Here is a 12267-nt window from a genome sequence, read left to right on the forward strand (position 1 = left end):
TACTCCATTCACAGGTACATCTCCATTTTCAGACACCAGGAGAGATAGTTTGTTTCATTCAGATGAAATACTACAAAACCTCCTATTACGCTGACGGAGTCCATGCTGCCTGCTACCACCACAAACCACTACAAACCAAAAGCCTTAACTTCTTTGCCTCTGGGTCAAGCTCTCACTGGGTTTCTCCTCTCACTGGGCCCATAACCTGTCAAGAGTGTGCACAATGTTATTGCGCAAGATAACCCAGGAGTAAACACAGCAAACTGGTTTGTATTAAATTGTGGTTTATCTTACATTATCTACAATATCATACATCAGGAGCAAAATACATACACGCGCTAATACAGCAGGATCCAAAAAACCTCAATTACAGTAGGAAACAGAAAGAACACATCAGTGGAACCTTCTCTTTTATACAAAGGCTCTTAAACAGACACAGACCCTGCTGAGTCATTCCCATCATTACATCTTACATTACACAACCTGGTTAGCTTTTAAATCATTACCTTGACAGGTTAGTAAGTGCCTTAATAATGGACATAATTTTTGTCCCTTTTTTTAAATGAGGCAGCTTTGATATTTCTATCATCACAATCAAAATAAATAGTTTGGCAAACAGCTAAAATAACCAAATTAGAAAATAATCTTTTACTGCCTAAACAAAAAACAAAAGAACCCCTATATTACAGTGGAAGATAGGATTATCTTCTAAACTTTGCAAACACTCAACAGCATGTTCTAATTATTGGCATTATTGGGCATGTTTTCTAAATTCTGAGATTACCTTTAGTAGAGCCCATTTTAATTAAAATTGAATTGGATTTCTGTTTGTAGAATCATGTTTCACAACTCATTTTAAAAATGTGTAAAGCATGGCACATGTAAAATGTTTATAAAGTGGTCTTAACATTTTAATGTAAAATAATTACTTGGCATTCATCATGGTTCTGTGCATATAGGTCACAGTCTGGGAGTTCTTTATACTCCTGCTTATTAATTCCCTATAAATGCAAAACTGCTGTATGTTTAAAATTATTTAAGTAATTTCTTTATAGGAACAGCTTTTAAACATGGGTTGATGTATTTGAATTGCTGCTTACATTGTCAATTAAAATGCAACACAGTAGCCATGGGTATTGACAATTCAAGTATTTTATTTCTCATGCTAAATACATAAATTAGTTATACAAATACTGTGTAAACAGATCACATTATCATACAGTTTCATGTGAAATAAAATTCATTACTGAAAGTTTATCCCAAATATACAAAAGTCCATATTCTACAAACTTGGTTCATAATTACAGTATAAAGTGCCAACACAGCAAAAAGTCCATTCATCATAGCTGAAATTCTTAAAGCGGTAAAATAAAGTTTTCTTCTTGAGTCATAAGACTTGGAATAAAGCACGTCTCCAATTCTTTCTGCTTCTGAAGGAGCCCCTGGAAAGATAAACGAATATGCTTTTACAAAACACTGAACAATTTTAAACAACAATGATAAATCTACACCTGACCTACAGGAGATACCTGTAATAATAGTTACCCTAGAAAAGTTATCAATTACATTCTGTTTATGCTAAACAGATTTTAAAATATTTGCTTTGTTAGGAAGTAAATTCTTCAGTCATGTAGAAAACGATGGCAATGAAATTTAAAGATCAGGTGCTTTTCCTGGAAAATAAAATTACACCTATGTCTAATTATCTCGATATCCCTAACAAAGTAGCTTGCATATTTCTATACAAATATTTACTATAACAAAACAACTTGATCAAGATCCCTTTTCACTGCACATTTAATTACAGAGCCTAAATCAGGCATGTCAAACTCATGACATCACGTGACATTGCACAATGTATTGGGACATTTTCCCCATTGCCATGAATGAGGTGGGCGTGGTTTTATTAGGCCTAAATGAAAGGCAGATAATTTATCTCTGAGATAATGAACATCTGGATTTCAGTTGGAATAGCTATTGCCATTCAGGATACAGCACTTAGGAGCACTGTCTTGCAGATAACTATATAATACCTTGTTAACATTAAGTTGAACTCCAGAGACAGGTTGGGACTGCTCTACTATAACAGCATCCCTACCTGGTTTGTTGAAAACTATTGATTTTAACACCTGTCCTTGTCATAGCTGGATCGTGCTCTGATTGCTTTGGAACTGACTGGTGCTACCAACTTCCACAAGGAGATCCCATTTGAAGAATTACTTGATTTTCAAAGAGTGATTGAGAATCTTCCCAAAGCTCTAATGGGCAGTCCAGCTAAGATTTCTGTTGCCCACTGGGAAAAAAGGGCATTAGTGGTCTTGGACAAGATTGTGCTAAGTGGCCTCTCCCAGCTCTCCAAGGGAACTCCTTGGTGAATAGAAAGCTCTGAAGTAGCAGAGGAAACACCCAGAAAAATGCTGGCGGACAATTAATCACACCAATCAGGAAGAGCTCAACTTTCAGCCTAAATATTGATGAGCCCAGTGAAAAACGTGTTACTACATCTGCAGAATTGTACCCAGCAGCCCTTTTAAAGATCCTACTGAGTGAACATAACTAGGAAGAACAGGGAGGCTATGAGGAATTTTCTAGACATCTGGAAGATAAGATCATTTAAATCTGCTCAGAATTTGATCCCAGCTGGACAGGTCCCATAGAGAGGTGACGAACATATCTTGCAAGGTTATCTGGGAGGCCTTTAAGCAGATGACTTCTAAAGAAATGGACAGATGTAGACTACCTATAACTGGATCCCCAAACTCCCTGGTTGGTAATATCTTCCAATAAGATGATACAAATATAAGTCTAGAGGTTGGTCATGAATCCATTCTTCTGCAAGACTAATTGCATTTTTCCATCTTTTCCTGATACACTTTTTGCCATGGATATGAAATAGATATTCAACAATTAAGTTAAGGGTTCAATTACAGATTAGGATGGGACCATGGCTTGATGTGTTATGTGAATGCAGCCGTTACAAATGTAGATTTTTCAAAGTTAGACTATTGCTAAGTTTTAAAATACATCCACTAGACATTTCCAAAGAAGTAAGAAAGACGACATTAATTTAATAATAAAGAATGGTTAGGCAAAATGAAATGGTCATCTCAAGTGGCAGATAGGGGATTGGTTTCATACATTTTCTTTCCATCTTGTTAAGAGTTGATCTTGAATAAAAAAACTATAGATATATTATCCACCTTTAGCTCTCCTAGTTTTGCATCTGTTACAAATTGGTATGAGTTCCTAAAAAAAATTCTTAAAACCCAACTGCAAGTGAATTCAGTGAAGAAAAAATGGAGGCCAGATTGGTTAACAAAAAGGTTTATGAAGATCTGAAAACATTAGACAATGGGAAGAAATTCGGAGGTTACGAAATAAGAGACTTGTTACTACTAACAGTACAGATGTATAAGAAAGACGAACACTAATGAGTTTGGATTGTACCAAGAATGACAAAAAGATTCTTCAGATATGTTCAAAACAACAAAGAAAAAGAAATCATGGTATTAGTTACTTAATGAAAATACAGATTGAAAATATGTGTTCAAAGAATATGCAGCTTATTCAAAAATCATTCAGTAATAATTAGTGGTTCATAATCAGTTCAGAGAAGGAGTTGATTAGAATGCAACACTATTCACTATTTTTACATAATGTTCTGCATGAAGAGTTGGAGGGATTATCCAATTTCCAGCTGTATTAAAAAAGGGGAGAGAAGAATGAAATTAAATAGAAACATGAAACATATTCACTTTGGAAATGTGTGTAACTTTCCCAAGTTACAAACATCTGGAATTTTCTCACCTTGGCATTAGGATGTCTGAACTTAGAATCTAATTTAGAATCATAGTTGATTCCAACCAATTTAAGAATCAATAATGTAATATGGTTGCAACAAGGACAAATGCAATTTTAGTTGCCACCAGCAAAAATAAAACTTCCAAACTGCAGACTGGTTCAAAGAACGCTGAAGGTATTCATTGTTGAAAATATTCCTATGATTGAAAGAGCTGGACGTGTTTAGCCTTGAGGTGGGATATGGTAGCACATCAAATACCTGAAAGGATGCCATAAAGAAGAAGGTGAAACCCTGTCCCCAATCATCCTAGCATGCAGGGCACAGAATTAAGGATTTAAGTTCTCAATGAATGTTAGAAAATAATCTACTGGCCACAGTAGTTGGACAGGAGAACCAACTATGAGGTGGTACATTCCTCTTTATGAGATGTGCTGAAACAGAGACTGGACTATCATCTGTCAGGAATGCTTTAATTGATTTTCCTACACTGAAAAAAGGAATAGATCCAATGAATACTCTTACCACTGTAAAACATTTCCATTAGCCACATTTGGAATTTATCTTTCCCAGATACATGAACAATAGTAACATAAATACTTAAGACAGAATAATAAGACTATTTATAGATAAGAAATAAATAACTAGAATGATTATGCTGCTAAATGGTATGGACAAAAATATAGAAGTATTAAAGAGGATATAAAAGTAACTCCATCCATCCCTCCATCCCTCCCCTTATTTCCTTTTGAGGTAAGCAATGCAAAAAACAGAAGAACTAGGTTAAGACTGGTAACCAAGTCTATTTTTTCTACATTAAGATGATTTACAAATATAGAGGTGAAACAATAGACATAGGAATAGGTGATGGAAACCTGGACATAAATATATAGTTTCTTCAAACTTTTTTCAACATGAAAAGCCCGAGCAGCTTTAATGAATGGATGCCATCAAAACAGCTAAACAACAATTGGATGGTAAAATCACCCTAACAGCAACTGGTACTATTTCTGCCATGCTTCATAGTCAATCTAATGTATACAGGAAACTAAAACATCTCAAATAATAAATGATCTACACCATTTCTGGAAAGTGTATGTAACAGAAGCAGCTTCAAATATATTAGTTGCTGCCTTCTGCTCTGGATTATTTCCACTTGCCAATAACATTTCTACTTGCCATCATAAATGGGTATTCTGGAAGGCACTGCAAGTTGCAGCTGACTAGAGGGAGTTATATTTATTAGAAGAGTAATGTAAACTCATTTTTAAAAGGCTTTTTAAAAGGATTAATGCTAGTTATTAATTAAAATATAATAATGACATTGGAAGAATATCTGAAGGACAGTGAAGAAGATGCACTGAACCTAGCACATCATGAAGTCTTACTGCATACTGGAGAGTCCAAACTGGCCTACAAGAAAGACCAAATGAAGAATAGAAAAGAGACATGGCAAAGCAAAGTATTATATGTCTGGTACATTAAAAATAATAGCAGCCAAAGCAGATGGCAAGACCTGGCAATACCTTTAACACCATCAAACAAGAACATCTGCCTATTCAAGGTCCTTGGGAAAGACTTGATAGGTGGATAAAAAGGCCAAGTCCAGTCTAAACATCTGGCTGACTGCAATGAACAATAATAGTAAGAATAGTGATATTCTCCTAAATGAAGGGACATATAATGTATCATTTTGAATATCACCTTTATTATACAAATATTTTTCAACATTAAAGAACAGAAACAATGTTTAAAATGGAAATTACTTCATATATTAAACATTTAGAAAGCATAAAGTGTTACATGTAATACAAGAACTTTTAGAAGAAGTGGAAGACATTACTATAGTTCTATTCCTAAGTTGGGTTGAAACTTAACATTAAGAAAACCAAGATCATGGCATCCGGCCCTCTCATGGAGGTAGTGACAGATTTTATTTTCCTGGGCTCCAAGATCACTGCAGATGGGGACTGTAGCCAAGAAATTAAAAGATGCTTGCTCCTCGGGAGGAAAGCCATGGCAAATCTAGACAGCACACTAAAAAGCAGAGACATCACCCTGTCAACAAAAGTGCATATAGTCAAGGCTATGGTCTTCCCAGTTGCAATGTATGGCAGTGAAAGTTGGACCATAAGAAAGGCTGAGCGCCAAAGAATTGAGGCCTTTGAAGTATGGTGCTGGAGAAGACTCCTGCGAGTCCCTTGGACTGCAAGGCGATCAAACTGGTCAGTCCTAGAGGAGATCAACCCTGACTGCTCTTTAGAAGGCCAGATCCTGAAGCTAAAACTCAAATACTTTGGCCACCTAATGAGAAGGAAGGACTCACTGGAGAAGAGCCTAATGCTGGGAAAGACTGAGGGCAATAGAAGAAGGGGACGACAGAGAATGAGGTGGCTGGATGGAGTCACTGAAGAAGTAGGCGTGAGCTTAAATGGACTCCAGAAGATGGTAGAGGACAGGAAGGCCTGGAGGAACATTGTCCATAGGGTCGCGATGGGTCGGACACGACTTCACAGCTAACAACAACAACATTCCTACAAAATGTCAGAAAGATTGGAGTTTTTTCCTAGGACTTGACTACTGTATTAATCAACTAGAGAGGCAAGAGGATTGTGGCTGATGCAAAACTGGGAGAGCTAAAGATGAACATAATTATAGTTTCTTTTTTATTCAAGAAAACTAACTCATAACAAGAGGGAAAGGAAATTTGTAGAAGGAATTTCTACCAGTTTTGGGGACAAAGGACACTGCATAGTTTTAGGATTATATTTGTAAGTATGTAGCGCAAAAAAGTTTTCTAATCATAGAAGAATGGTTGTAAATCTGGTGTCTGTCTCCTAGAAAATATGCTATGGAATTCAGTCTCCCCTTAGCTATAAATGATTTTTGCAGTTAAATCATATAAATAAATATAGATGTAGAATAGATAAATATAGATGTAGAAATATGATTATAAATAAAAAAACAGAACACTTCTGTTATGTCCCGTAGTTTGAAGCAATTTTCCTCCCAATTTGCGTGACTCTAAATGAGTTAGAACAATTAATCGGTGAAACAACCTGCCTCTAGAAGTTGTGAATGCTCCAACACTGGAAGTTTTTAAGAACAGACTGGACAACCATTTGTCTGAAATGGTATAGGGTTTCCTGCCTGAGCAGGAGACTGGACTAGAAGAGCTCCAAGTCCCTTCCAACTTTATTATTGTTGTTGTTATAATCATCATCATCATTAAATATTTCATATTTTTATGAAAGCTTTAGAAACGTTCATCAGAAGCAGAATATATGAGAATTATGTAGAAGTACATTACATATAAACAACACTGCAATATGTTTAATGAAACTTTTTTGTCTTTTTACAAGATGGAAACAGTGCAGGTAGAATGTAATCTTGAGAGTGAAAAATTCAACACAAATGATCAATGGTAAATGATGCAATACCAGTGGAGTTTATGAAAAATTCAACAGCAACTTTACTACACTGAAGTCAACTATTACCTGTCGCAGCTCTGAAAGTCCTTTGAGTATGGCTTGCTGCCTGTCTCTCACCGTATTAGGCTTAAAAAGAGGATCCCTTATGTGATCAGAGCTAAAAACCTGCCGTGGTTTATGGTAAGTATCTAAAGATAAATATAGATACAATTAATTGTACTGTAAACAGTGTTATTTTTAATATTGTGCATGAATAAATTATGATGTGTCTTAGCTTGACATATGTGTGGAAGAGAATGCATATATAGCCTTCTGAAGAATTTACCTTTAGCCAATTTCAAAATATAGTTTCATAGAAGTAGTTTTCTACATTCATGGATACAACTTAAACTTATATACAGCTTTATAGTGCTTTACACCCCTCTCTAAGCATATTGCCCCAACAATCTGGGTCCTCATTTTACCAACCTCAGAAGGATGGAAGGCTGAGTTAACCATGAGTTGGTCAGGATTGAACTCCTGGCAGTGGGCAGAATTAGCTTGCAATACTGCATTTTAGCCATTGCACCACCAAGGCTCAACGTGAGATCTATGTGGTTAACTGTTAGTGACCCTATGGATAAATTTTTGCCTTGAAGATCTGATTACAAATAGAATAAATTTATGTTTAGATTGATAGTTTTAAAATTAATGATTTTCTCTTAAACAAATATTTCATTTTGTTCAGTACTGAATTAAAACAACACTTTAGAACAAGCAGTAAAAACTTTAAATGGAGGTTAATGGTGAAATATTCAATAACCATAAGTGTTTCTTGAACTCTCTACTGCAGTACCGTTCAGCTCTTGGTATTGTGGCTCATGCGTGGAGGGCCTAGTCAAGGGTGCATCTGGATCAAGGTAATATACTTCATTTGTTCGCACATAAGGAACAAAATGAGATGAAGGAGGTCTTTCAGCTTCGGCATTTGGAAGAGGCTTTTCACTCCCATGCTGATCTGTAGAAATACTCTTTGGGCTACCATTTTTGCTGTTAAGATCTGGGAAATCAGAAGTCTTTAGTTGTTGCTGTAATTTGTTTTTAACTGCTGGAACAGGTGGGGAGTCAGATCTGTTTAAAACAAACAATTCAGCTGCAAAAAATAGTCTCAACCAGAGCTTTCTTCATTTTATTATTAATTTCTGTTTATATTTAAATGCAGTCTTGAAAATGTAGATCTCCTTCCACACAAAGAGTTTTATTTTGTTTAAGGGTAATTCAAAGGAGCTATGAGTGAAGATGAAGTTGTTCGATATTTGATATAACAAACTCATGTACATTTGATTTTTCAGTGCAAATTTTTTCTCTAATAGGAATTGCTAAAACTTTATGCTAATTTTACTTTTAAATACAATGCCATAACATTTGAGAACTTGACATATGTAAACATACACACAAAATCAATACTTTATTAGAGAAAGACATGCTAATACCTACCTTTGTTCAAATATTTTTTTTGAAAATTGTTCTTCCTAAAATAAGACCAAAATAGTTATTTTCACCACACTGTATTCTATAACGGACACTTATTTTACCTTCTGAAATAGAATGTTCTTGATCTACTTGTTATATTTGATCTTACCCTTATTTTTTTTAGTAATCTGCTAATAGCTATGCTGCAGGGAATGAGATGGATAAATTTACATTTATTTATACTGAATGTATTCTTGGGAATCTGGGACAAATTAGGTCTCTACAGGTAATACTCAGTTAATGATGGCAACTGGAAATGGAATTGCAGTCACTAAAGGAAACAGTCGCAAAGAATGATGTCATGTGACTGCACTGCTTAGCAAAAAGAATCCTGGCTGCCATTAAGAAAATCATTCCACATTGTTAAGCAAGGTTGTCATGTAACTGCCATTTGCAATCTCCTACTGACTTCACTATTGAGCTTGCTTGCCAGAAACTGGCAAAGATGGTTGCCAATGACAACCATATGACTGTGGGACACTGTAATGGCCGGAACTCTGACTAGTCATTAATTTAATTTAATTAATTTAATTTAATATTTGCATTTGTATACCGCCCTTTCCCTGAGGACTCAGGGCGGTTTACAGGGAATTAAAAATCAAAACATACAAAAGTTAAAACCAATTAAAAAGCATTAAATCACCCTGTACATTAAAACCCCAGTTAAAATTTTCTCCTCAGCCTGGGCCCGAGAGCTCAAAGAGCCAGGTCTTCAGGCCCCGGCGGAATGATCGGAGGTCGGGAGCAGTCCTCAACTCTACCGGCAGCTGGTTCCAGAGGGCAGGCGCTCCCACTGAGAAGGCCCTATCCCTGGGTGTCACCCGCCGGCAATCTCTCACCGGCGGAACCCTGAGCAGACCCTCCCTGTGAGAGCGCACTGGGCGAAGGGCGTTTGATGCCGGCAGCAGGTGTTCCCTCAAATAACCCGGACCCAGGCCATGTAGGGCTTTATAGGTGATAACCAGCACCTTGAATTTCACCCGGAGGGCAACCGGAAGCCAATGCAGCTCGCGGAGTAGAGGTGTTACATGGGAGTATCGGGAGACCCCCATTACAACTCGCGCGGCCGCATTCTGCACCAGTTGAAGCCTCCGAGTGGTCTTCAAGGGCAGCCCCATGTAGAGAGCGTTACAGTAGTCCAAACGGGAGGTCACAAGCGCATGAGTGACTGTGCGTAGGGCGTCTCGGTCCAGATAGGGACGCAACTGGCGCACCAGGCGAACCTGTGCAAAAGCCCCCCTGGTCACGGCTCCTATGTGATCTTCAAAATTGAGCCGTGAGTCCAGGAGGACGCCCAAGTTGCGAGCCCTATCAACGGGGGGTAACACCTCACCCCCCATCGTTAAAGATGGAATAACTTGGTTAACCCGAGACGCCGATATGCACAGCCACTCAGTCTTGGCGGGATTGAGACGAAGCCTGTTTCTCCCCATCCAGACCTGAACCGCCTCCAGGCACCGGGACATCACGGAGAGGGCATCACTGGGTTGGTTCGGGGTGGAAAGAAAAAGTTGGGTATCATCAGCGTACTGGTGATACCCCACCCCAAAACCACGAATGATCTCGCCCAGCGGCTTCATGTAGATGTTGAACAGGAGGGGCGAGAGAACCGACCCCTGAGGGACTCCACAAATGAGAGACCTCGGGGCGGATCTCTGCCCTCCTGTCAACACCGACTGCGAGCGGCCCTGGAGGTAGGAGGAGAACCACCGTAGGACGGTGCCTCCCACTCCCAACCCCCTGAGACGCCGCAGCAGGATACCATGGTCGATGGTATCGAAGGCCGCTGAGAGATCTAATAGGACCAGGACAGAGGAGCAACCCCTGTCCCTAGCCCTCCAGAGATCATTCACCAGCGCGACCAATGCCGTCTCCGTGCTGTGTCCGGGCCTGAAGCCCGATTGGTACGGGTCCAGATAATCAGTTTCCTCCAGGAACAGAGGGAGCTGATGCGCCACCACACTCTCAACAACCTTCGCCAGGAAGCGAAGGTTGGAGACTGGACGATAGTTGTTTAAAACAGCCGGGTCCAAAGCAGGCTTCTTGAGGAGGGGTCTCACCACCGCCTCCTTCAAGGCGGCAGGGAAGACACCCTCCTTCAAAGAAGCAGTTATTACTGCATGGAACCAGCCTCGTGTTCCCTCCCGAGCCGCATAAGCTAGCCAGGAGGGGCACGGATCCAACAAACAGGTGGTGGAGCTCAGTCTCCCCATGATCCTGTCCACATCATCAGGGGAAACAGGGTCGAACTCAGTCCAGATAACGTGCTCAAGACCGCCTGATTCCTCCACATGAGACTCTGCCCAGTCAGAGTCCAAGCCGGTCCGGATCCGAGCGATTTTGTCCGTCAGATGCTGACTAAACTCCTCGGCTCGTCCCTGCAAGGGATCCTCCCTCACCTCCTGGTTAAGGAGGGAGCGAGTCACCCTAAACAGGGCGGCCGGGCGATTATCTGCGGACGCGATAAGGGCAGCAAAGTAGTTAGACTTCGCCGTCCTTATCGCCGCAAGATAAGACCTTATGAAGGTTCTTAACTGCAATCGGTCGGATTCGGATCGGCTGGATCTCCAACCGCTCTCTAGACCTCGTCTCCGACGCTTCATCTCCCGGAGCTCCACAGAGAACCATGGAGCCCAACGGGATCTGCGCCGAGTCAGAGGTCGCATGGGTACAACACAGTCGAGTGCCCTGGTGGCAGCCGTTTCCCAGGCCTCCACCAGAGCATCGACTGGGCTGTGGGTAAGGGTGATAGGTATCGGCCCAAGCGCCCTCTGGAACCGGTCCGGGTCCATTAGGCGCCTGGGGCGGAACCACCTGGTCGGTTCCGCCGCCCAGCGGCGGGGGATGGCATGACGGAAAACCAGCCTCAGGAGGTGATGATCTGACCACGACAGAGGGGTGATGGACGGAGAACCCCCTCCCAGATCATCCAACCACTGTCCAGACAGGAACACCAGGTCGAGAGTATGATCCCCCTCGTGAGTAGGGCCCTCAATAACCTGGGTCAGGCCCATGGCTGTCATGGAAGCCATGAACTCCCGAGCTAACTCCGACGACCCCCCCAGTGATGGCAGGTTGAAGTCACCCAGGACAATAAGCCTGGGGAACTCCACCGCCAACCCTGAGAGGGTGTCGAGCAGCTCAGGCAGGGCTGTTGCCACACAGCTGGGCGCCAGGTATGTGAGCAACAAGCCCAACTGAACCCGAGGACCACATCTCAAGAGGAGGGATTCACTCCCGGCCATCTGGACAATGGTGGCCTCCCGGGGACACAAAGTCTCCCGAATAACCACTGCCACCCCACCACCCCTGCCCTGAGCCCGTGGCTGGTGCAGCACCCGGAAACCTGGCGGGCATAACTCGGTGAGAGGCACCCCTCCCTCCGAACCCAACCAAGTTTCCGTGATGCACGCTAGATCCGCACATTCCTCCTCGATCAGATCACGGATGAGGGGAGCTTTGTTAACTACGGATCTAGCATTAAAATAGACCAACCTGAGCTCAGGGGCCTGATCACCCTCATCC

The 12267-nt window shown here is 40.9% G+C and overlaps 1 protein-coding gene across 2 annotated transcripts in view; it reads right to left on the bottom strand.

The window, feature by feature from the left end:
* Positions 1 to 278: 278 nt before the first annotated feature.
* Positions 279 to 12267, bottom strand: part of CCDC66 (coiled-coil domain containing 66) — a 45846-nt gene continuing 33857 nt past the window's right edge. The window contains exons 16-20 of one of the 2 annotated variants that reach the window (XM_083352225.1): positions 8707 to 8741; positions 8033 to 8340; positions 7297 to 7418; positions 5326 to 5425; positions 279 to 1442 (exon numbers count right to left, since the gene is read on the bottom strand). In XM_083352225.1, coding sequence (XP_083208351.1) covers positions 1255 to 1442; positions 5326 to 5425; positions 7297 to 7418; positions 8033 to 8340; positions 8707 to 8741 — 753 coding nt within the window. In that variant the 3' untranslated portion in view covers positions 279 to 1254. The remainder of the gene's footprint in view (positions 1443 to 5325; positions 5426 to 7296; positions 7419 to 8032; positions 8341 to 8706; positions 8742 to 12267) is intronic. The other variant, XM_083352226.1, reaches the window with a different exon arrangement.

Source organism: Vipera ursinii (assembly GCF_947247035.1).
Source record: "Vipera ursinii genome assembly, chromosome: 2".
NCBI lineage: Eukaryota > Metazoa > Chordata > Lepidosauria > Squamata > Viperidae > Vipera > Vipera ursinii.